The 26,594-nt window shown below is 34.6% G+C and overlaps 1 protein-coding gene across 8 annotated transcripts in view; it reads right to left on the bottom strand.

Annotated features, from left to right (window-relative positions):
* Positions 1 to 26,594, bottom strand: part of lama2 (laminin, alpha 2) — a 199,738-nt gene that overhangs the window by 19,063 nt on the left and 154,081 nt on the right. For all 8 annotated transcript variants that reach the window (XM_015359827.2, XM_015359821.2, XM_069195960.1 and 5 more), the window contains 16 exons: positions 23,651 to 23,762; positions 19,699 to 19,861; positions 17,507 to 17,717; positions 17,043 to 17,159; positions 16,653 to 16,816; positions 16,057 to 16,195; positions 14,576 to 14,678; positions 13,579 to 13,695; positions 13,028 to 13,210; positions 11,708 to 11,862; positions 9,440 to 9,583; positions 5,446 to 5,579; positions 2,333 to 2,492; positions 2,086 to 2,210; positions 1,443 to 1,605; positions 990 to 1,134 (listed from right to left, as the gene is read on the bottom strand). In XM_015359827.2, the coding sequence (XP_015215313.2) occupies positions 990 to 1,134; positions 1,443 to 1,605; positions 2,086 to 2,210; positions 2,333 to 2,492; positions 5,446 to 5,579; positions 9,440 to 9,583; positions 11,708 to 11,862; positions 13,028 to 13,210; positions 13,579 to 13,695; positions 14,576 to 14,678; positions 16,057 to 16,195; positions 16,653 to 16,816; positions 17,043 to 17,159; positions 17,507 to 17,717; positions 19,699 to 19,861; positions 23,651 to 23,762 (2,335 nt within the window). The remainder of the gene's footprint in view (positions 1 to 989; positions 1,135 to 1,442; positions 1,606 to 2,085; positions 2,211 to 2,332; positions 2,493 to 5,445; positions 5,580 to 9,439; positions 9,584 to 11,707; positions 11,863 to 13,027; positions 13,211 to 13,578; positions 13,696 to 14,575; positions 14,679 to 16,056; positions 16,196 to 16,652; positions 16,817 to 17,042; positions 17,160 to 17,506; positions 17,718 to 19,698; positions 19,862 to 23,650; positions 23,763 to 26,594) is intronic.

Below are 26,594 nucleotides of genomic sequence, written 5' to 3' on the forward strand. Positions count from 1 at the left end.
TTTTCATCTACAGTAGTTTGGTTAACTATTTATGCTATTTTTTGCCCTGATCTTACATACTGTAAGCCCCTTTCACAACAAGTGATGCAAACATCCTCCTTTTGTCAATTTGTACTACATTAGTCCTCCATTCTTAGTACTTTTATTGTCACATTTTATTACATGTTATACAGTACATATACAGTATATTGAGTTTTTGAAATTCTCAAATCGAATTGTAGGATAACTCCCTGCTCTGGTCAGTGTGTATCACTCTGTAACAGTTCATTAGTAGTCTTAATTTTTGTTTGCCTTTTTTATTACATAAATATACTGTGATGTATGTTTAAATTTTAAATAAAAGTACATCAAATGATATTATATTGGGAATTACAAATCATAACTTGTTTTAATTTATTTTGTGGACTCTTACTATTTTAAAATCTAATTGTAGGCAAAATATAATATCACGGTACTGTGTAATATCAAAGTATTACTGGATAAATGCAGCTATAAAATAACTTTAAAGGTACTATTATCCATTTCAGTAAGAGTAACTTTGTTTTATCAGTGTAAAGAAAAACAGATGTTATGTGAAAGGTACCATTTAAGTGATTCAAATCATTGCTTCTGAAATCTTATTGGGTATCAATATTTTTCTACTTAACATAAAAGGGTAGACTTCTGGACCATTCATCCGTGGCTTGTGGTTCACGTTCCTACTGCGGACATTACTGTTGAACTATGACTGAGGTATTTCACCACAGTTGGTCTAGTGCACAAAGCTGTACTGTATACTGTAAATGGGCACTAGCATTTTCTGGGGGAAGGGTCTGCGATGGACTGGTATCTCATCCAGTGGGAAGGTCACATTTATTTGTTCTGTTTGCTTAAAACTGTGGAAACTAGGATAGGATCTGGACTGAAGGGCTGCACAAATATGGAACTACGTACAGTATCTACCGTTACATCAAAAACATTCTCAATAACAGAACATGTTTAAGGTGAACCTTGTTTCTGCATTCTTGCCATGGTGAATGATTTCCATTTTCCATCATTGTGACGCTGAAGACTAGTCACAGAAGCTGCCCCAGAGCCAAGATCGTAGCTGAGCTTCACGCGGCCTTCAGCCAGCTCCACGCTCATGAAGTCTTTCTGTTGAGCACATAATGACAGGAGTCTTAAAGACACTGCATGTTGTAGAATTTCCAGCACTAAGGAAACATGAAGTTTTCCTTTGAATAGGAAGAAACAAAAAACTAGTAGAAATAAGGGAAAGGTTTTCTATATTTTCAATACGGCAAGAAGAACTCAGGCACAGGAGTACATAGAATAAAAAAACAGATGTCGCACAACATAACAAACCGATTTATGCACAATGCGTGCAAAAAAAGATTGGACAACACTGAAAAGAGATACTCATACAGTGAGTATTAACTGCTTTGAGAAATTCCATATATTACCATGTCTTTTGTAGAAAAGTACATCAGGAGGGCGTTAGTAGAGAAGGTCCTGAACTTGAACATAATGGTGGAGACATTGGGATTCCAGCGAGTCGGACGGCTCACAGCAGCATATCCCTCTCCGTCGAACTGCACTGTACCTTCAGTGTCAGGAGACTGTGGGCTGAGCAAAGAGGCAAGCAGAAGAGTAAAAACAGGGCCATCTTGTTGATCCGTATAAATCGTTGCATAGTTGCATAAATCACCCCATACTGTTGGTACAGTAGTGAACTATGTCAGTGTAAATATTATTTGTGCTTATTATATTAATAAAAAAAGACAGTATTACACTTTCTGTAAGTCAATGCAATCACCTCCGTGGAAATAGACTAAAATCAATACAAAGTTAGTCATCCCACAGGAAGATCCTCTTTTTTCCAACTTTAGATCACTTTAATAATCAGTGTGTATATTGATAGAATCAGGAACAACAAACACTTGCACAGTACAGTAAAAATGGGTGTGCCAATGTACTACTTATATTACTACTTCGGCTCATATGTTTTAAAATGAGATGATGAATGAATATCAGTGCATTCTTAAAGGGGTCATTCAAGAAGAAATGTCTCATGCACAGAGTGAAACACTAAGCAATAAACTTTACCTCACTACACATCCTTTACAGTTGCCTTGTCTGTCCCTGTAGTTCCACAGTCCAATGGGTTTGTTATCCAGGTATGTCTCTCCCATGCAGCCAGTGAACGTGGTGGTTTTAACAGCATCTGCCTTCTTTTAATGTGTCATACAAAACAGTATAAGTATTTCAAGAAAGTAGTGGTTTGCATTCTCTTCAAACTGTCACAAAATGTAAAACTTTTAATGTCCCAAAGAAGGGAAACTGTTCCTATTACCTTTATTTTTCCCAATATACCACCAACGAAGAGGAAAGCGTTTTCATCTACATCCAGAATAGTGTAGCCTTCAGGTGAGACGGCGCTGTTCGTGGTGGGCATGCTTGAAGCCGTGGGCCCCTCTAGGCCACGAACGGAAACCGTACCATTGCGCCCAATCCTGCAGCAGAAGGAAATCTCATTACAGCCAGCATGTTTTGTAGGTAATTAAGCAATTCTTTATGCTCTTTCAATTAGCATAGCATATTAGCAGATTGCGTTCAGTCTTTATATAAGTATACACACACATATCCAATTTCTTCCACTCAGCTGCACTGTCTCTATAAGGCATAAGGATGCATAAGGTTGTAGAACACCTGTAATGCAATGTACAGGTGATTTTACACCTTAACAAATACCCCATGTATTGAAAATGGATTCAGCCAAAGTACATCTACTGTATCAACATGTCTTCTTACCATGGCAATGTAATTTTGAAATACAAATGCTGTATTGACAAAAACCTACTGTAGCAATCATTATGACTTTACATGTTGTCTTGGAGTCTTGCTTTTTATAATTCATATTTGTATTTTCAATGTGTTTCAGCTGCTGTAACAAGGAATGAGTCTAATTACAGTATAAGCTGCTATTCAGATTTTACGCATATTGTATATACAGTACAGTATACAATAAACATCAGTATACCAATGTAAAATGTTCTGCTCTATAAGCAATGTAAGGACTAGCAGAAATAATTTGTAAGCCACAATACTAAAATGCTTATAGACAATTTATTTAAATGTTTACAATACTGGAATTATTAAATAACTAACTTTTAAGTATAATAAACCTTATTATGGAAATATAACTAAGATCTTTCTTGACTGGAAGTTAATACATTGAAATATCATTACTGTTGTATAGAATGACAATGTGCTATGCAAGTTTTAAAAGAAACTCACAATTGCAACAAATGCACAATGTTCTCAGGAAAATGATGGTGTTTTATTGACTAGACATGACATGGTAAGTTCATTATACTGATGAACACGTCAGGCAAATTCATTTGATTAGGATGATGTACTGTAATTAATGGAGTACCACTTGTACACTATGTCTACTAGGACCACAGTTCTTCCTAAGTTATACAAATGATTTAGATTCTGGTTAAGTTATCAAATTTGAGATAGTACCAAAATAAAAGGATTAGTAAACACTACAGAAGCAGATTATGAAAATCAAAAACATTTAAATAAAATTCAGACTTGACAAGCATCCAGCCTTAGAAAAATGCAGAGTATTAGATTCAGGCAACAAAAACAGATTTTAAATTGAAAATGGGAAACCATAACTTGAAGAGGCTAATTATAAAAACAAATGGGTCATTTGGTCATAAGATTTCAGAAAGTGAAAAGACAGCTGTTAAACAATTTTGGTTGAGATACATTACAGTATGTGCAATACATGTACTGTATGATATAGAATACATAAAATGCTAATCAGACTTTTCGACAATTGTCAAACAATATGTTGTGGTTGTATTCATTTTATTAAAGAAGTTACTGTATGACTATATCTGGTCTAGGGTTTTAAAGTCAATATAGTTGACTCACATAATGTACAGTATCTTTATTTTTTCCAGTTTAAGACATTGCACTTAACTTCTCTCTTTGTGTATTTACTGTATATAATATGACTAATCATGTGTAATCCAACAACAGAATTGAGGTCTTTTCATTGAGAGAATTAGCCATGACTCAGCACAGTATCCCGAAGGGCTGGTGAGCTGAAGCCAGCACAGTATTCTTGTCTATTATTTTTTAATTCAAAACTGTTTATTTTGCACGTAGACCCTTCCTTTCTTACTGGGGCTTTAGTAACCCACAGCTGGAGAGGAAAAATGGTGTAGCTGACAGGTTAGTTTCTGAAAGGTTGCACAACTTAATCTACTTTGTAAAACCTCAAATTTCACTAAAAGGGATTTTTTTTTTAATTGTACTCTTCCACTATTTTGGTACTGTATTAATTTTACTACACTAGTCTTCTGAAAGCATGCTCTCTTTCAGTTTGTGTGGCATTTCTCTGGATGCTTTGATTTCCTCCCACTTCCAAATCTTACACTGGCCAGGTTATTGGCTATTCAACTTGCCCTGCTTCTCCCTACAATAGAGGGACTGCCTTGCCAACAGTGCAGGAAGCTCTCTAACCTTGTGCGATGCCATGACCACCAAGCAAATTAGCTTTCTGACAACGGAGTTTTGGATGGGCATTCTCAGAATTCTAGAATTCATTACCCTACAGTATGTATAGAGAGAGATAAAATATGATACGATAGCAGCTAGGGAACAGTCGTTGTGTTGTGCAGAGAAACACTTACAGTAAGTGAAGTAATTTTTTCATAATATTTCATGTCCTAAATGATAGCTGCTGATAAAAAAGACTCTATGTTTTTTCTGAACCAGTCAGTTCAAATATTTTCCAAGATAGAGTCAAGTCTTAATTTAGTGTTTTGCAAAATAATAGTTTCCAGTAATAAAGACAGTACCTGACAATATGCTCTCTGCTATACCACAACTACTGTAGGTATCCCCCACTGCACGATGAGCACAAGCGTGTTGGCCTCAGTGAAGTCTGCACATGTGATTCATTTTTTAATTATATTTTTTACATTACTCATTTATTAGTTTTATTCATTTATTTAGGATACTGTATGCATTGATCGGATAGTAAGAATGACTATGGTTAAAAGAGTTATTTTACTGTACAATTCCAATGTTCAGAGACTGTCATGTGTACAGTAGTTTGGTGTTCTTTAGACTGTTTTCCACATCTTTTCAGCCTTCGGAATTCTGATGCAATGCTGGATCTCGGTGTTGAATGAGAATACTTATCACCCGCGGATGTCTTGAAGCTAGTTCATCCTTCCTCTTTGACCGTTCACCATTAATGGCATTTTGAAACAGTTTCTCTCACTGCTAAACAGTAACATGTAACTCCTAAATGCTGACAGTTTTGAGAATGCAGTTCAAACAGTGAGATGCTTTTTCTTTTTTGCGTGTGGACACAGCCGCTATGCACATCTACTGTTTACTGCAAGTTTACTGCATCTAAGTTTACAGCGGTTAACTTACCGTGATGCCTCAATCCTGTACCAGTTCTGGTCACTGATGACCAGGTCTGTATATTCAACACGCCCCACGCCTGAGCCTACATCCCACAGGAAATTAACCTTGCCTTTCCGCATCTCTATGGCCAAAAAGTCAGTCTGTGAAATATGAAAACAAAACATGCACAGTCACAGCTAGGATCTTAGAATGTATAAAATTATCATCACTTTGTAAATCTTTTCCTTTGGGCCCCAGCATAATAATTATATTGCATGTGTAGGGGCACTCTGAGAATAGCACATTTTAATAGAATGCCTAGAACTTAAGAGCCACATGCAAATCAAGTACAACAACAGGATATTGATTTCCCTCTGGAAATCAGTGATAAAATCAGAAAAATGGCTATCAGAACACAACACTAATTGAAAATAAATGTTTGGTGTATCTTAATAGTGATATTATAGACAAAAGCAATGACCTCATATTTTGTTTTTAATTAGGTAGGGAAAGTATTTCAATTATATGCTAATTTAAAACAGCACATTTCTATCAAACCATTTGTTTCAAAGACAAGTTGTTGACAAGTAAAGATAAGACTTTATTGATCCCAAAGGGAAATTGAGGAAGTAGTTGTTTCAGATAAAAATGTAATTAATCAGATTACTAAGGTTTTATCAGATGAAGATTATGTATCATCTAAAGTTATGAATGACTTGATTTAAAGAGGAACTGCAATGCTATTTTTATATATCATAGGTTAGAAAGAGTCAGCATTGATGAGTGCATTTCAAACCACAATGAAAGTAAAATGTACACAGTAACGTGTAAAACCTCCAATTTACATAACAAAATAGATTAAATTTACAGGTTAATGCGGAGCCATATTCTGTGATTTAGAATGAGGCAACGAAACTTTGGTGAGGTGAAATGGCCCTATAACACTGTAAATAAGTAGGGTTGTGAATAAATCTCTTTTAATCCAATAGAGGTATTGCTCTTGACTTCGAGACAGTTTAGCCAACAAATACTACTTATCTGTTAACTGCTTGCAGATCACGTTGCAACATTTCTGTGGTGAAATGTCTGCTGCACACCTGTACTTATTTGCTCGTGTCACAATCCTCATCCCTCCTCTTAAGGACGACCCTTTCGTATTTTAGTTGATTATGTGCACCTGGCTGCTGTTTGTCTCATTATTTAAGCTTGGTGCTCTCGCTATTCCTGGCTCAGCATTGGGTGATGGATGCCTGGAACCCTACCTACCAGTGGGTCCAGGAGAGACCCAACAGCATAGGCTTCCTCACGGCGTCCTGACTGTCTGAGTCCGGGGCTTGGAGCGCCTGGCCTCGTTACTTCTTGTTCATGTTCCAGATTTTAACCCTGTCTTGTCCTGGATGGATCACTTAGTTTTTGGAGTTTGGACTGTACCCCGGATTTCCCTTTCTGGACTTCCCTGGACTAGTTGCCTTCACCATGCCTCCGAGCTCCGGATCACTGCCGTCACTGCCCCCTGTCTGTCAACCCGTCTTATCCTGCTGTACCTTCCCCTGATGTCCTTCTGTACTTACGTCCAGATGATACCGTCTACATAGGGTCCTGGCTCCCATTACAGCACTTACATCACAGTACATTTGCTCGCATTACATTAGTCATTACAGTGACTAGTGAGCAGAAGGGCTGCTTCCTGTCACACTTATTACAAACTCTCACTCTCGCTAGAGGCGAGACGTGTGACAACATGGCGACTTACAGTACTTTCACAAGCTTGTGTTTAATAGGGGAATGTGTGAAATTGTGAGATACTGTTAATTAATTTATTTTCTTATCAAGATTTAATAATCAGTCTGAGAAATTGGGATTGCAGTTACCCTTTAACACTTTCATATGATTAACAAATTTTGTTAAACACGGCTATTTGCACCGCTGGTTAACAAGAGACATTCTCTGATTTCCAATCTGTTTCTATCTGTTCCGGTATTTTTCAGCAGGCATGGAATCTCTATTCACTTGGAATCATCTAAAAACATATTTTTTCTACCAAGATCCAGACTTATGTTTTCCATTTTTCTGTTCAAATTGCAGTCGGAGCCCTGCTATAGTGGGCTGCTAAAGCTGGGGTACCTGCATTAGATACCAACAGTAGCTTTACACTGTACAATGGATGATTGTCAGGTCTCATTTGACCCAGTTGTGTTAGCAGTCGTAATTGGAGTGTGGGACTGATCCATCAGGTTGTCCCTCCTGGGTATTTATAAGCAGTTGATGTACTGTATCATATCAGGGTTGATTATATAGTAGGTGCTTTCTCGTGGATAATTGTGTTACTTGGGCTCTTTCTGAAAATAATCTGTGAGGAACTGTCATCACAACAAGTAATTGTTATTAATTGTTAACCAATTGTTATTAAGAACTACTGTAAACAAATTTATTGTTTCATGGAGACATTGCAGATTTTTCTGGGATTGTGAGATATCAGGTTTAATGCTTAAATCTGCATTGGTTTGGAAGCAGCTGTAAATTCCCTTTTTCCACCTCAAATCCAGTGTTAGTAGAAAAGGAAATGGAGTGAAAGCTGGTTGATTATGTGTATTCACTATTCGTTTAAATCTGTGGGTGACAGAGGCTTTTGTTGTTATGCCCCACAGCTCTAGAACGGTATACCAAAAGAAAAGAAGCACTTAGCCACAGTGCTTGTTTGAAAGTCTAATCTGAAAACTTAGCATTTTTAGACAGGCTTTTCTGTATTACATACTTTTCATACAAGGTGTAATCACATTTTTTTATTGTGCTATGCTTGTGATTCTTACATATTATTACTTTGCATTGTTGCTTATTTGACTTCATCACAAACACAGCACAGACATTAGAAGCTATGGTGTGTTTAAGAATACATCAACCAACCCTTGATCTTCACAGTAATTTAGATACAACAGCAACAAATAAACTGCCTATTTTAAAAATTATACATCTGTGCAATTTTCTCAATCAAAACCTAGGGCTCAAAATAAGATAAAATAAATCTATTTTAGTTTATTGTAATAACTACTGCATTATGAGTTAATGACAGTAGAGGTTTTCAGGAGGTGGACGGAGATTTCCACAGTGCAAGTGAAGCAATCTTTTCCAGATGCCTATCTAAAGTGTTTAGTGCTTTCTGTGACCATTTCACACAATTTACCCTTTTGTCTATGGCAGAGGAAATGAGAAAGATAATTTCTGAGTTTTAAGAATTCTGTAGCTTTTTACCAAAGTACTGGGGGCAGTCAATGGCTGTTAAATATCCATTCAATCAGCTGCTGAAGAAACAATTGCAGAGGAAGAGATTCCATTCTTTCTTGCCAGTTACACTTCTTTGAAACTGTTTTTTGACAGCTTTTAGACTGCAGGAGAAGTAGTTCCTTTCAGGCACACTGCGGACTGCTTCTTGAGAGCTCTACATTCACATATCCTTGAAGAAATGAGACCCTGGAGTCTTGCGATGGTGGGTGTGAACTGACTGCACTAGTAATGTGTTAGGAGTTCTACAAGTTCACATAATGATGCTCCTGTTTGTAAGACTGAGTGCACATTTTCCTTGCTCTTTCCCCGAGTTGTACAATTATTGCAGTGTAATTAAAAACGATGAACCAGTATGCTTTTTGTGCATGAAAACCAGCATGAAAATGGTTTCGGATTACAGTAGCTAGTATTGTAATTAATATTTGGGGCAGGGAATTTCTGTTGTTTCTCTGAAGAGTTTTGGGAAATATGAGCTCTAAGATCCCTCATTTATTGTAATTTATACACAACTGATTTTCATTTCTGATTGTCATCAAATATTTTCAATATATGTTTTTAAATAGCACAACATCAGTAAAGTGTTGTTTCTGGAGGGAAGCATACTACAGTATACAGTATATATATTTTTTCTCTAATTCTCACTTCACTGTGAAGGTTTAAAAACATAACATTACCTTAGCATTATGGTTAATAAATAATAATCATATAATAATCAAGTAATGAAACATAACCAACTTACAAATTTGGCACTGCCTAGATAAAAGAGAAGATTATCAGGAAGAGCCGTTTTCACATTGAGGACAATGGTGTTGTATCTGCCCTTCTTGATTTCAGGTCGATATGTTCGGATACAGTCACCTCCCGATGAGACAGACACCTTAATCTGTGGGTAAAAAAGAAGAATCCTTTTCTATTCACCAGATAATTGTGGTTAAATCAGTTTTTTGTTGTTGTTGCTTCACTAATGCAGCTACCTCAGTACAGAATTAAAGCAGATGGAGTCATAGACATACATGTTTAGATAAATGAACGAATGAAACTATAATCAATCTTTCTAAATCTAAATTTCCAGTTTTGTATCTTACATACTAAATCTATGAGATGATATGTGAACTACCTGAAAAAATAAAAGTAAAAAAAAAACTGTCTGCCATGTAATCTTGTCTACATTTTGAAATACTACCCTTAAATATGTTGATAAATGATTGTCAGCCATTGAAGCAATTCTGTAGATAGAAAAATTAACAATTAACTATTTACATTAACCTTTTTCATGTTTTTTTGAAAAATCACGATTTCAGAGTTTAAACATCCATGGTAGTGGTAGTCTGAGGATTTAATATACATTGTTTATGTGCAGGATGCACTTTGGTTTTCTGTGGAGACTGATATTATAATTAGGTTGTATTGTTCTATACTGTAATTCACCCATTTAAACGGACCAAGAAACCTTCCTGGAAGGATTCATAGATTTGGGAGAAGACAGTGGGTGTGCAAAAAGCTACCAAACTTTGTTAAAGTTGATACCCTGGCTTTATCCAAGAAACAGCTAAATGAGATACTTGGGTTAATTGACCACTAATTTAAAAACTGTACTAGATGGCCTACTTTCTTTTGTAGCCTTTCTAATGTAACTAAGAATGTACAACATAAATATACTTTATTTTAAAATGTGTTTTTGTTAGATTCTATGCCAGTATTCTAAGATGTGGCATGGTAGATGACTTCCCCATCCCAATTAATCTACTTTAGTATTTTCAGCCCCTGATCTCTTTTTTTATTTGGGAAACTGGTTTGTTCAAAATTTCATGTAGTTGTTTTTAGTTTAACAATATGTGAAACCAATATCTTCATGTATGTCTCGGGTTTGACTTTTTCACATAGAAATACAGAATATTATTTGAAAAATATAGTCTGAACACATCTTGGAATTATTTCACTTACTGTATTAAAGTTTTAGGTTAAGGAAGTATACATCTACTGCACTGCATTGCATTAAAACACTGTAACTTGCTCAAAGGCATATATATTCTCAGAATCTTTATCTTGCAGTTCTTTATTGAACCAAAAATTGAACCAAAAAGTATGAAAGATATACTGCGCTTGTGAATTCATAGAACTAGAGCAGTTTTGCTTTGTCTCTTGGAAGTATGTGGGAAGTTCTTTTTACACAGATAATAAGCCATGTAATTAACTTATGCTTATTCCCTATAATACAAGGCTGTGACTTTGTTTAAAGGCATTCCTTACTAGAATTACACTACTATACCAATGTTTGAAACACGAACACCCTGAGAGGTTTTGATCTTCTGTATTTGCAAATAGTACACACAGCACTGATACAGTAATTCATTTGTGGCTTCATTAATTTGGTTTTGTTGCTTTTTTGGAGATCATATTGTTTTTTAGTAGTGATTCTAGTTGTTTTCTTCTCACAGTATGTTGTGTTTACCATAGTTAATAATTTCTGAAAAATATAAAAAAATAAACCCATTTTCATAGAAAACTTCACTGGTACAAAAGTAAATATTGGGCTATCTTGTGCTTCATCCATTGGTTTTAACTCATCTTGCGTATTCGGCAGCTAGTAACCTGATTCTGGGACCTCATTAACCTGCTCATTTAATGATATTGATGCTTGTGTAAGAATCCCAAATGATGAGGAGGATGTAACACTCATTTTTGACTGAGGGAGTCATTAGTTCTTAATTTACGCATACCTACTGTAATTTGTATTTTCATTGTAAAATGACATGGCAACACATTTTCATTATAATTTCATAATAAATACTGTCTTAGACTCAGGGTTTAGAAAACTGTCCACACTAACTTATGAAACATAGAAGGTTTTTTTTCCAGGTGAACATTAAATTGAGAACTCTGTGAAGAGTGAGGTTACAGAGTAGTACTCATCAACCAAGGTACCAGGTTAACTAATGAGGAACAAACTGTTGCTAATAATAACAGGACTTATTAACAGTATATACAGAATACTCAGGGTACTCACTGAATTTGCTTGTTTTCTGGCCTGATTTATCAATTCTTTGATCTGAGAGATGTTTTTCTTTAGATTCTCTTGAAGTTCCTTGATAGGTTTCAGCTTTTCAAGAAGTCGGTCAGCCTCCTCCTCCAAATCCTTGACTTTGTTGCTAGCTGCATTAACTTAATAATAAGAAGAATAATGATTATGATAATAATAACAATAGTAATAATAATAATAATAATAATAATAATAATAATAATAATAATAATAATAATAATAATAGTCAAACGTTTTAAAAAGTAAACAGACAGAAGACTGACTCAATGGGAGATAGGCACCAAGCTATTTGTATTATAAGCAGCAAAAAAGAAAGAATGCCATAATTAAAAATGTAAGAATATTCATTGTAAAAGAAAACTGGGATTAGAGAAGGCAAATAATCGCACGGTATGATAACAGAATTTTTATAATCTTTATAAGTGCACATTACAGGCTAAGCTCTTGTGAATCTTGCAAATGACAAGCTTAATCTTCTTGAAATAAAACAATAAGGCACAACACTTTTAAATGACAAAAAGAGAAGCTTATCTTCAGCTAAAGCTCATGCAGAATCGAAGCGGTATGGCTCCATGCATACGCTTTGGTGAGAATAATGCTTTAAATGTTAAAAACAATGCACAGGTGAATGTTATACCTACTTATTGCTGTTGAGGTTGAAAAAAGATTGCATAGAGGAAAACAAAAACACAAAAAATACTTGTGAGGAAATTCAATAATTGCATTATAAATCTATTTAATTTGTTAAATGTACTTAAATTAAGAGGAAATTATTTACAATTTAATTAGGGCCTGAATTAAATAAAATACTTAACCCAGCAACAAATCTAAAAATTTCAAATCCCAAACCCTGATTTGATAGTTCTTTAATGAGTATTTCTTGGAAACCTGGAGAAGAAGATTTGAATTTGCCAGGGTATATTAATAATTTGCCTAGAATGTGTGACATGATAATACATTAAAAACAATATTTAAATTATTAATAAACAACAGCAGTGTTTTTCTATAAAATTGCAAAAAATATGTGTTGACATTATGCCTTAATGAGTCTTTACTGGCACTGGCTAAGATTCAGATTATTACACCAGCCTGGGCAAAATGTTCAGACATTTCCAAACTTAACCAAAGAATTATAACACCAGTGTACATTCAAATTGTTTGTTTTTTTATCATTGTGAAGTTTCAACACAGAAGTTTATTTTACTGAGATTTTCTTTTTCTGAAGGAACATACTGTACACCTTTCACAACCTGAAAGTATTATAACACATAACTGGAAGAAACTTACTGTTCTTTGCAGGATCTTGGATAATAGCATTGGCTTTGTCCACATCATCCTTCAGTTTGCTGTAGTTTTTCTGCAGTCCAATAAGATTCAAGTTGATGTCTTTGATTCTAGCAAGAACATCGTTGGCTGTATCATTGGCATTTCTGGCCTTGTCTTTGGCTGCTTGTAACTTTGAGCTTGTGTCTGGAAGATTCACGTTTATTAAAGATCAGCAATCATTTTTATATGGATGTTTTCTCTCTTAATTAGAAAAAAATATCTCTCAAGAATAAATCAGTAGTACAAAAGATTAGTAGTATGGATAAAGTAGTATAAAACTTTGGAAAAATATCTTTACTATTCATTAACTTAAACATTTCTGTGTCCAATGGCAATAATCTAATACACCATGCCATTTCCTGAAACAATAAGTTTATTTTCATCTCAATCTTTGACAACCTTGATATACACCAGCAAAGTGCAAAAACTCCATATCTATAGTATAAGCAGAATTTTTAAATAATCAAATCATATAATGCTTAAATAAAAGCAGAAATAATACTCATACACACCATTGGGGATTGCACGTAGCTTTCCAAAAGTGTCATTTAGACTTCTTAACAAATCTCTGTTCTTCATTCCAGCTGCTTTTACTCTGGACTGAAGACGATCAACATCCTCAACATTTTCTGAAAAGCAGATATTTCTTGCATATAGTTGGCAAAATTTCACTGACAGTAATCAATATACTTGTCCATAAATGCAAAATGTATACATTAGGAGTTAAATATTTTTTGATGTTTTGTAGTATAGTATTTAAATTCTGTATGTAAAATGTATATATTTTTCAGATTACTGAAAAATAATCCATCATTATATAGGTTTAATTGGTTCCTCAAAAACTACTTGTAAAATGAAAACTTGTAATGATGGAAATTAAATTCTGTTTACTGTTGATGTCATAACCTCTGAGTCGTTCTATAATTCAAAAATGTTCCCTCAAAAACCCAAACTTCAACTTAATACAGCACAGAATGTTATTATTGAAAACAATAATATTCCTGGTTAATTATTTCATTATAATGCTTAACTTCATCAACCGATGGGTAAATGATACTGTAGGTAAAATAATGATAAACTCTTACTCATTGACAGACGTTACATCATTATAGTTGTAAGCAAATGCATACAGATTAGGTGTTATCTTACATGAACAAAACAAAAAACTTTTAAGTAAATAAGTTAAAATGTTAAAAAAAATCCTTAACCAAGAAAATGTGAGCAAAGAAGAATCTTTTCAGTGTTTGACAAGAACCTGGCTAATAGGAGTAACAATCTGCTTACTCAATAAAAAAAGGTATGCATTTTTACATCTTGTATAAACAAAAACAAAATCTTATAGTGGTTGCTTCTATAGTGATGGATTACTGTGTACAGTACATGAAAAGTATGGTTTAATTATTAGACACCTGTAATTTATGCATTAATACCTTTTGATAATGCAGTTTAAATTAACAGATGTGTTTTTTTATTTTAAATTCTGTTCATGTCTCTAGATTAAAGATTCACCTTTCACTTCGTTATCTAACTTCTTAGCTTCATTCCACAACCTGAAGCTCTTCTGAAGAGACGTTTTGGCGCTATCCTTCAAAGAGCCTTTAGGACTGGAGGCCTGTAGAATGAAAATGTAGAAAACATGTTATTTCAAACATGACAAAATCGTTTTTTCAGTATCCTATGCTCAGAAACACAGGCAAGTCTTTAGAGTATGGCAGAGGATAGTGTCAAAGAGAGAGTTATTCTTGCTAGGACCATTGATCGAGGTCATCAAAGAAAATTTTTCTCCTTCAAATACAGAAAAATGGACTCAGGCTGAAACCAGCATTTATAAATGTTATAAATACAAGGAAACCATCTAGCTCATCTTGCTTAATTGTCTTTTAGTGAACTTTTGATTGAAGAGTATCATCCATCCCTTCTTGAAGTCAATATCCACCTCTTGGTTTGCTATTTCTTTCTCTGATACTCACTGCTCTTTGTTTAAAGAGGTGACTCATTATTAATCTGAAAAGGTTTTTAATCACCAGTTTTGTCTCCATGTCCTGTGCATAAACTGTGTCTGTAATCAACTAATTTTAAGAAAATTTGTCAATGATGTGCCACATTTAACAGTACTGTACGTACATAATGACATTTATCTAAAAATATTGAAGTGATATCTTCCTTATAAATTCCTGCAGAATTTAACAGAAAAAATACAAAGATACAAAACCTCCTTTTATTAATCAAACATCTTCAATATGAAGTAAATTTGTCTGTGAAGGACATTTTGAAGCTATAGCAATTCCCTAAAGTTTCCCTGTTCATTTAGTTAACAGCGTAAAGATAATACCATACAGGAACAGACAGGTGCTTAGTAGAAGAATATCTAGAAGGATGAATAATTCAATATTGCAAAGCAAAGTGAAATACAGATAAGTGCATATACTGTACAGAATAATGTGTAATGCAAAAGTACAAGTGATGCAATAAATATGGTTGACTGCAGATCTGACCTTAGTGCAGTTAGATTGAAAAGAATGATTGGGAGTCACACCAGTGGGTTCTATCACTACTAGTTCTATCACCACTCCTGTTATCATTATTACTACTCATAAGAAGAACAATCTGTTTAAATACAGTCATTTAATTATTTGAATTTAATATTATATTTAAAATAGAATGTGTATTGCTTCAAAACTCCTGAAAATATTATTGATAACAATTTGCGTTTACAGAGAGAAAAGTCGCAATTTAAGTTAATAAAAAAAGGCCTCAGCACTGCCTTGGACATTAGGCACCCCAGGACTCTCGGAAACATGATATATCATTTCAGAGCATTTCTTTTCTGCCTGAAGAATTTAAATTAGAAAAAGCAGGACTTTGATCTCAGAAGCTTAGAAAATTGAAATGAATAAGGAAATGCGAACATTTAAAGCATAAATCTTTTGCAGTTCAACATGTTAAAAAATCCACTCTGAACACAGCACAGAATAGAAGGATGTTCTTACCAGTTGCACAGCTTCAGTGCCATGGGCCTTTGCTTGCTTAGCAACCCTCTCAGCTTCTTCAATAAAATCTTTAATGTTGCTGTAAGCTTTGAAAGCCGCCGTGGCATTAAATGACAGATTTTTAGCTTCTGCTAGGATGCTGTGGATTTGGATAAACTCTGTTAACAGCGGGGACAGCAAAACCTGCTTACCTCCTACAGTATCTAAAACACAAAGCAACTCCAAGGTTTAAACAGCTCTACTTATCCACAAATGATTTCAAGATACTAATTTTAATTTTTAATATCTGTTGTTCTGAACTTCAAAAAACAGGATCTTTGTTTCACATTTTAATCCATAAACTGCACAATTCGATCACATAAGACATTATACTGGAACAGAGAGATGCTGTCACATACTGTGTTTTCGTAAAAATAACATCAACAGTACAGTATTATGTTTTTCATTAATAGAGTTTAATTTTGTACAACCATTTTACAATTACTGTTTTTGCACTGTAAAATAAATTATTAACTATAGACTTTTTATGACTACCTTCTCTTTGGAAACGTTTGAAGAGGAAACACTTTTTTGGCTGACATAAGACAACCACTTACCCATCCAAAATGCTTGAGGAGTCGTTGAGTTGAGCAGCATGGTTCTCAGCCTCAAGAATCAGCTCTGGGAGGTTTTTTTCTTTCAAGCCTTTGGTCAGCTCACTGACTTTATAATCCAGTTGATCGTGCAGAGGCCCCAAGTCCCTCTCTATTTCCTCCAGGTCCTAGGATAATCATAACACGGAGCCTCATTTTCACATTCTTAATAGGGGTTTTTGATTCCCATGAGTTTATAATGTTATCCTTTATGACATCCATCCTTATGAGAATACAGAATCTTTCTTGTGAATGACCCATCAGGCTATTGCAGAAGGGGTAAGAATGTGTTTTTACTGGGAAATGCAGATAGGTTGTAATCTGGCACACACATCCGTATACTGTAGTTGATACCTCGATTTCTTGATTGATGTTATCTAAGAGCAGGTTTGCTTCTGCAAGGATACGTTCCCCTTCAGCTAGGACATCATCGGTGTTCTTCTTTGTTCCGCTAACAGCCTCTTTCTTTTTCTGTGTTCAGGCAAAAGAAACATTATCTTTAATTATATAGATATACAGTAGTACTTATTGTAAACAATATTGTTATACATTAAGATCTTTCTGCAGCAGTAACATCAACAACAATAATAATTATACTATAATAATAAAGTGCCTCTAAATGGTATTATTTCTTGGTGATTTTAAATTTCTTTCACTTTCTGTAGTTAAATGTAGGAAATTGGGACAGCAAAATGTGTAACATATTGCTGTTATTTACTTTGAAAATTAAGTCAAGTCCAGACAGTTCCAAACATTTCAGAGCACATTACTTGAAGGCCACAATAAAGCTTCTGGATCTTCTGAGTGAGGGCACTGACCTCCAAGGCAGTCATGTTCCTCTGGTTCACAGCAGATAAGGTATTAGTCTCCCGGATTTTCCTCTGTGCTTCTCTCAGCAGATCCTGTGCGTCATCCAGCTTGTTCTTATAATCTGTCAGTTTATTTGTCACCTCCAGTTTAAGGTCCGTGGTTGCTTGATGTGGGTCACCAAAAACCCTCTTCACTTTTTGTAGAAGGGTATGAGCAGCACTGAAATAGCCCAATACAATAAATCATTGGTTGTTTCATATTTAAAAAAAGTTTTTTTTAAAAAAGAAACATGCAGTATGCAAGCAATTTGTGGACATATAATGGGTGAACAACTTAAATTCTGCTCATGTATAAACATTTTTTTAATGTTGGTTTAATTTAAAATTCTAAACTTATAGCATTTCCATCACTCTGCCACTAGATGGTTCTGTTTATATTTGTAAAAGTGCAGGTAGTTATAAAATAGGAAAAACACCACTAAATTAATTTCAGTTAGATGAAAACTGTCACTCACACCCACCTCAATCTTTTATTAGGTGATTATAAAACAATTCATTAATTAATGTTCATCAAACGCATTAAAGCAATCAAATTAATGCCTTGCAAAAGTATTCAGGCCTTTGCATAGTTTTTACATTCTGTTGCTTTAAAGCTTGTAGTCATGACACTTTGAAGTACAGTAGCAATTAATATTTGTTATGTACACCACCTACTGCACACACTAAAAGCAAAAAAAGTAAATAGATAATTAAAAATGAAAGAAAATATGAAAAGTCATGATTGCATAACAATTCAAACACTCTGCTTTGGCAAATCTAAATTAAAGTGTGCACAAATACCTTAACGAGCCACACAATTTGCCCCCTTTACTATATGTGCAGTAATTGTGGTTCTTATGATTTCAGAACAAAAACATCTGCCACTGTGAGGTTTCCTGGTCAGGCAGTGAATTTCAAGCAAAACTAAACCAAAAAGCAAGTCAAAGAAATAGTCAATGAAAAGAACAGTTCAGGAGAAGGGTAGAAAAATAATATTGAGGTCTGTGCATATCCCTGAAGGTGTAGTTTGCTCACACCACCTAAACTCTGCCCAGATCAGGACTAATTGGAACTTTTTTATGTAATTATATTGTGTTTCATCCGGTATAAAACAAATACAGCACCTCAGCCAGGAAACACCATTTCTAAAGTCATGCTATGGGAATTCTATTCTCAGCAGTTGCATGACTGAAGGAAAACTGTAGGGAAGTACAGGCAATATTTGAGGAATACCTGTTTTAGTCTGTTGAAGATGTATAACTTGAGTGACAATTCACCTTTCAGCAGGACAGTGACTCAACGTACAAGACCAAAACTACAATGACTTAAGTCAATGTCCTCGAATGGTTAAAGGTGCTGACTTGAACCCCACTGAGAATTCCTATTCCTACAGTACTTCAAACTTGAGACTTAAAAACTGCTGTCCATCAATAATCTCAAACCAATCTGAGAGCCTCAGCAGATCTGCTAAAACGAATAGGCAACATTTGCATCAAGGCAGTGTCTGACTTAAAAGACTTGTGGCTGTAATTTCTGACAAGGGTGCTTCCACCATATGTTGAGTTCATGGGTCCGAATGCATAAGCAATCAACATACAGTATTTCAGTTTTTCTCCTTAGTTTTGTTTTTTGCCAATGTGTACTTCCATTTATCTTAAAGTATTAAATTTAAAGAAATGTCTATACTTGATTTAGTAATTTGACTAAATGGACACCATAGGAACAGTGTCCCTTGAAAGGCACTGTTTATGTGTAGAAAACACCATATCACAGGCAGATAATTATTCAAAGGCAAGTTACTGTACTTGAAATAAGACAGTCGTATAGCATATACTGTAGCAATCAATAATTTTTAAACTGGTAAAACTCTAATATGAAGCCACTAACCCTAATATCACACCTGAAGAAGGCTCCACAGGTGAAATGTTGTGTTTCTTTTCTTCTCTTTTCAGCACGGAATAAACATTTACTTGTTCCTTTACAGCCTATGCATGCTGACGCAGCTTCCTACTTGAACTACTTAACCCAGATACTGCAGATACTCTCTCATGTAAGCTGTTCTCTTCAGCTTACTGTTGACCACTTCAACAACAACCACAACAATAACCATAGCAACAACAAAAACAAACAACAATAATGTGCAGGAACAGTATGAAACTTACTCTAATTCCTCTTCTGCTATTTGCTTCTGTTCATTCAATTTTCTCCTCCGAAGTTCCACCAGCATCTTCTCAATATCTTTGTGCATCTCCTGAATACTTTTCTCAGGGACTCCATTTCGGATGCCAAGAGTTTCATTAAGTTTTTTAGCTTTGTCTTTCAAGGCTGAAAAAGTGAACATTAATCAAAGAAGTAAAGTAGTATATTGTACATAATATAACACATAATATACCATTATTGTATTTGCAATATAAAGAAGAGTGACTTCAGCTAAAGGCTAATGATGTAGTAATGTGTTTCAAAAAGAATGCAGACCCACTTATTTATTCTCTCTTTTAAAACTGCAGAAATCACAGCAATCCAAAAGTCTACTCTTCTTCTGCCTATTTTGCAAAGATAGTGATACGCTAGACTCTAATGGCTATAGACTATGGTCTATTATTCTAAGATTGTAGAAAAAAAGGCAGTTAAGCTCTTTTTTTAGAAAGCAACTGTAATTTATTTGATACACTACCTGGTTTCTGTAGATGTGCTGTGGCTGCCTTTAAATATATCTCAATTACATTATCACGGCTCTTGATACAAAACTGTGCAAGTTTCTTTATAGCTTTTGATACTGTGCATCATTCATTACTGTTAAGTAGCTGATATAAACTCCCTTGTGTAGTTTTTGGAATTACTTACACAACAACATATTGTATAGTGTTTAAAACTGGACAGATGTGTTTCATAGCCAGTTGTTTCAGTTACTAATGGAGTCCCTCAGGGCTCTGTTTAGGGCCCCACTCTTTTTCTATCTACATACTGTATATTGAAAATATGGCTCAGAAAAGTTGAAACAAGTCAGGATTTATAAATATCTAAGCATATGACTCCTTTAACTTTCAAACCTGAAAATATTCATTTAGATGTCATGCCTAGACTTGGTTTTCTTTATTGCAACAAATTTAGTTAAATATTTTCCTCTAGACATGCACTAATTCTTTCATATGGAGTTGTCTCAACTCCATATCTTGGTTTATTAGTCTATGGTTATGTGGTTTATGAGCACTAAAACTACTAAGGGAAACTTAACGCCTTAAGCTCCTCTTCCATAGACTTTTCACTGGCCCCTCAATCATTGTATTCTGATTCTTCCTCTTTGATTCAGTGATGCACACACTGTATGCCAGATGAATGCATCACTGGCATTCATTTACAGATCTTTAATTTGGGAAACACCAAACACATTCCCCAAAACATCCAAAAGACTGCAGTAGTCTACAACTTAAAACGGTCTCTTTTATTAAACCGAACCTCCCTAAAGCAAACACTGGCTTTGGGTCCACGTCATTTATGATTGCTGCTGCCAATGACTGGAACAATTTAGAGAGGAAGTGCCAACAACCCACCTTGATATCTGAGGGTGTATTTGCATTTGTTAATACTGCCACATCTTGTAATACTATTTTGTATTGAGTGTAGTTTTCTTTCTATCTTTGTCCGCTGCATAACATTGGTATAGTCAATTTATCTCTGTTAAGCGGGAGTCCTTTCTTATCTGATTAAATACAGGAATATTGTGTATGTTCCAATCTTGGACAACAGCTGAAAAGCTTTGTGATACTGTAGTCTTTCCATCTTGTAAAGATACCAAGGAAGCATGCTGCAGGTCAATTGCTACCCTGCCAAATGGTCAAAGTGGTTTGGTGTGGCAGTAGCCAGCCTGCCTAGATCACAGAGAACAAGGCTTGATTCCAATTGTTTGGTTCAGAATTCCTCTTTCAGTGCTTTAAAATGACTTCTTATTGTTTTGTACATCACATCGAGTACCTTAGAACAATAATGTTGCTTATATTGTTCAAGACGCTACTCTGAAATCACAGAGCTCAAACATATGTAATATAATAACTGTTCTAGGATATATTAACATGAAAAATGTTAATAATGAGAAGTGAAATGAAACACTGTACACTTAATACTATCAGGTGGTCATCAAAGTAAGATGCAATAGTTGATCTCTGTTAAAGTACTTGTCATCTGCACAATCTGTGGGTCAGTCAGTGAGGGAAAGTACTTTGTGTAAATAAAGCCCTGTGGTTGTCTTGGCAAAACTCTTTTAAGGAATATAAGCACAGAAAAAATCATCTATATCTGTACAACATTCTACAGCCATTGCACTGTAGTTAAAGATTAGAGGACCTCAAAGAACAGAACAGAGTAAAAAATGACAAAAGCTGCAGTATGGTGTTTATTTTTTGCTAATGCTTCTTTAAAGTTGGTTTCAAAGAAATTTAAATTTTGTGTGGCAGCTTGATTTACTTTAATCAAATTAAATTGGTCTTCTTTGAAATCCAAATCTAATCAGTTTGAAAGGAGAGAAGTGACTCTGGATTCTCATTTAAATAATTTAAATATAAACCACCAAATTAAAATGAAGATGAAACACGATTAGCTGCAATATTATTTTTTCTTTAATTTCTAAGAGTTCAAAAGTGAAAATTTCACAGATTAAAAAGACAATAGATATACATATTAAAGCACTGTAGTTCAAAGTAATGACATTTTATGGGTATATGTTATTTAATTTTTCAATGGGTGTGGAAAAGACTAAATAAATGTTAAAATGTCTCTCTTTTTATGTCCCAAAAAATAAAATTTAAAATGTAATATTCAATTAATCCAAAATCCTACATAAAAAATGAAACCATAGTATTAAACACAATATAAAGACAAATATACAAGAATTAATGATATTTAGTTTTTCATTATTCTCTTTTGAAGGATAATGGTTTTAGTTCATCGTGACTTCAGTCAGACACACCGACGCCATGACAAGACAACCTGTTGTCATGACAGCATGCTTCGCGTGCGATGATAACTCGGCAATGAATCTCTGTGCCTCTGACATTACTGAATTGTGGTGAACGGATGTGTTTTAGACACTGGTGGCTGCTGTTAGTCCATCACATTTAATTCATTACTTAAAACTGGCTATAAATAAGGAAGCCAGAGGTGAACCAGTGGGAAGCCTTGCAAAACCATATCGTGGGCAACCAAGCTACTCCTCCACTACTGCTTATTAGGACTGCCATCTGGCCCCAGTGTAACAGGTCACCCTGAGACTCTGCAGGAGTTTCAAGCCGCATTTAAAATGATATAAATTAACACATTAATTCAGTGTGATTAAACTATTTGCTTCATTCCCCCTGTGTCAACAAAAAGCTTCCATGAATTGCTCCACATAAATAGCTTATGACTTCTAGGAAAGATAAAAACATTGGATTAAATATTGATTGACAGGTGATAGAAAGTTTAGAATATGGATAACAAACTGTAAAATACAGTAACTGCCATAAAATATTCAAGATAACATATGACTGTAAACAGTATGTTTTATTTAAGAAAGTTATATTTTTACGCTTTCACAGTATGAATAAGCACACATGTGATCTTAATTACAATACTTATCTTAAGATTAATGGTTAAATTGCATTTTAATTTATTCCATTTTGCAGGCAGTTTGAAAAACCTCTTCACATCACAATGCAGCTAGAAGTTGGTAGCCTTAGGCCAGGCACCAATTCTGCTCCTTATTTACAGCAGGCGTTCCTTATCTAATCATTTTAGCAGACCATAGATTTTTAATGAAGATGTAAAAATCGTATAATTATATGTTACAAGCAGCAGTAATAGAAAATTATTAAATTATAATAGAAAATATAAATACAATTTTCAATTGCTAAAACATACTTTATGCTTCATTTAATGCCAGTCAAATTGCTGATTTACAAAAAGGAGAAAGACCTACTGTATATTGTTTTTATTAATCACTAACATTATCAAAACTGAGAGAAACAGAAAAATAAATGTGAAAATAAATCTTTGAATTTATTATTTTGAAAAAAAAATGTAACCATACTGTGAAAACTTTCACTGAAAGATTTAACAAGGAAATAAATAAATAAATGGTACCTTCAGCAGCTTGTAATGCATTCTTCACAAATGTATCTAAGTCTTCTGCCCTTTTGTGAGTTCTTTCTGCATCAGCATCTGTTTGTTCACCATCTGCAGATACCTTGTTTGCCTATGAGAACAAACAAAACAGGTTTTTCAAATGAAGTCTACTTTTACAGATAAAAGTTATAAAAAATTACTTGAAGAAAGCAAGAAGTAGTTTGAAGTCTGCCTATGTAGTATAAATACTTAAGATAATTACATTTAATTCTGTCTATCTTTCTTAATTTCTTCAAACAAGCAATGTTAGCAGAAGGGTAAGGTAAAGTCTATAATTTGGTATGAAGTACTGAGATTTACAGAAAGCTTTTGACAAGATTTCAATAAAAAGGTTTCATTTCATGTTAAAAACCATAGGAATCCAAGGCGATGTTTATGCATGACCTCAGAACTGGCTAATGGACAGAACACAGAATATTATAATAAGGGGAGAGAATGCTAATTAGACTAAAGTAATGAGTAGATCTTTCTTATTCATATAACATTATCTATATTCTAGTTTATCTAACAGACATGTCTAACTTGTACACTATATTACACATAAATAGGAGCACCGAACACTCTTTATCACCTAGTGCTTAACCTGGTCCCAAATGGTGACCCTCCACAATCAGTAACGGCATGTCACCATTAAAGGAAAATATAAAAGGAATTTTCATGAAGGTAGGAAGAACGTCCATTAAAGACATAAAATAGGAAAAATATATCTTGAGCACATTGCTGATTAAAAGAGGAGTTGATTTAGACGTACTGTATCATTGTCCTGTATCATTGTCCTCAATAAGACGATGAAAGAAATCCATAAAAAAACATGTTGAAGATATAGAGTGAAAAGAGCATAGTTAAAATGATGTTTCATTTAAACTATAGAAAGTATTGGTAGGACCTCATTTGGAAAAATGGAAAGAAATACACACCAAAAATACTGTACTCCATTCTAATGTACAGTACATGTTATCAATGCTTGAACTTCAGAGAAGTTCCTGATGTAGGCTCTTCTGTGATACAACATTGATAGTTTGTAATAAATTGGCATGGAGCAGAAAGTAAGCGTCTTTCTCATTTTACTGTTGAAGTCCTTATTTTGTTAAATTTATACAAATGTGGTCACCATACTGCAAAATGTATGCTGCTGCTCTGTAATCAGTTCAAAGGCAAACAATGTTAAATCTACAAGAAGTCTTAAAGGAAAATATTGAGCAGATGGGTTCAATTAAATTAATCTTTTTATGTTTGAGCAAATGTTGCTATGATGCTTTGTATAACATTTCAGTTTTGTTATTTCATACAGTGAACATATAGAATAAGCAAAGTCCTTCAGCACTTGTTACTTGTTACTTTAGGTTTGTTGAGACATGAGTAGCTTTGTCATCATGCTAAAGAATTTATTATCAACTACTTAAACATCTAGGATGTTACTAGAATGATGCTTTTTAAAAGATAGGTTTAATGTTCAATTTGTACACCAAGGTTTACACACTTAAAACAAAAGGTTAGTTAAATCAACATTAGTTAGACTGAGTCCCTTTGCGCTATACTGTATGTCATTTTGAAATTTGCACTTTTTTAAATTTCAATGACAACATTTTGAATAGCTATCTTCAGACTATTCTTTAGTTTAGGTATCATTTTCAACAGCTATGGTACACTCCACAAAGTGGAATGATAAATGTATTTACAATTATGCATATATTCAACATTTTCAAAACTTGTTTCTATATAATTAACTCCTCTACAATAATAAAACAATCAATCAATCAAGGTTTATTTATCAATGCATAAACAGTACAATAAATTGCAATTTACAATACAATTTACAGATTGTGCCAAAGTAACACGAGGATAGGAGGTATTTAGCGCTCTTCGTATGTGTCCTGAGAGTGCAAGTGACAGGAGGGCGCCGGTGCACCTGTCAGTTCAAGGAGGTTGTCTATTCACCAGCGGCCGTTTGAGTAATTGTAGGGGTCTGCAGTGGTTGGCTGTTTAGCAGTCTTACAACCTGGGGGAAGAAGCTGTTATGAAACCTGGTGGTCTTGGTCTGTATACTTTGGTATTGTTTTCCGGATGGTAGTAGAGAGAACAAGCTGTGATTAGGGTGACTGGGGTTCCTGAGGATAGACCTGGCCTTCTTGAGGCATCTAATAGAGTAGATATCCTCGATGTATGGTAGTACGCAGTTGGTAGTGTTTTGAGCCAGTTTTACCACCTTCTAGAGTACCTTGCACTCTCGGGAGAAGTAGTTACCATACCAGGCAGTGATGCAGCCAGTTAGGATGCTTTCAGTGGTGCACCTGTAAAAATCGTTAGGATTTTAAGGATGTTTGATGGCATGCTGAACTGCAGAGAAAGAATAGGTGGGTCCAGGTTAGATTGTCTGTGATGTTGACACCCAGGAATTTGAAACTGTTGGCTCTCTCCACTGTGGACCCGCTGATGTGAATGGGTGCATGGTCTGTTACTCAATGCTTCCTGTAGTCCACGATCAGCTCCGTAGTTTTACTGGTGTTCAGAGAGAGGTTGTTGTCCTGAGACCATGCTGTTAGCGTTTCTACTTCTTCCCTGTACGCGGTTTCATCACCGTAAAACACACAAGGTATGAATTAAGACCAAGCTAAGCCTGTTAGTTTCAGAAGCTAAAAATTGTGCCACTGTGTGTCCATTCTATGTTTTTATTATTAGTTTTAAATGTGTGAAAAGCAGAAATAAAAACGTGCAGAACAGGACAGTACAAGATTACTGTTCTCTGCTTTATCATCACCTCTGCTTCTTCCTTTAATAGACAGTATATACATATTATATGGTTTCTGTGCATTTAGTAACATCTACTAGAAAATCACCAAAAAGTATTAGAATTGGTCATATTTATTAAGTGATTTACAAAACATACAAATTCATGGAAATG

Source organism: Lepisosteus oculatus, chromosome 2, assembly GCF_040954835.1.
Source record: "Lepisosteus oculatus isolate fLepOcu1 chromosome 2, fLepOcu1.hap2, whole genome shotgun sequence".
Taxonomy (NCBI): domain Eukaryota; kingdom Metazoa; phylum Chordata; class Actinopteri; order Semionotiformes; family Lepisosteidae; genus Lepisosteus; species Lepisosteus oculatus.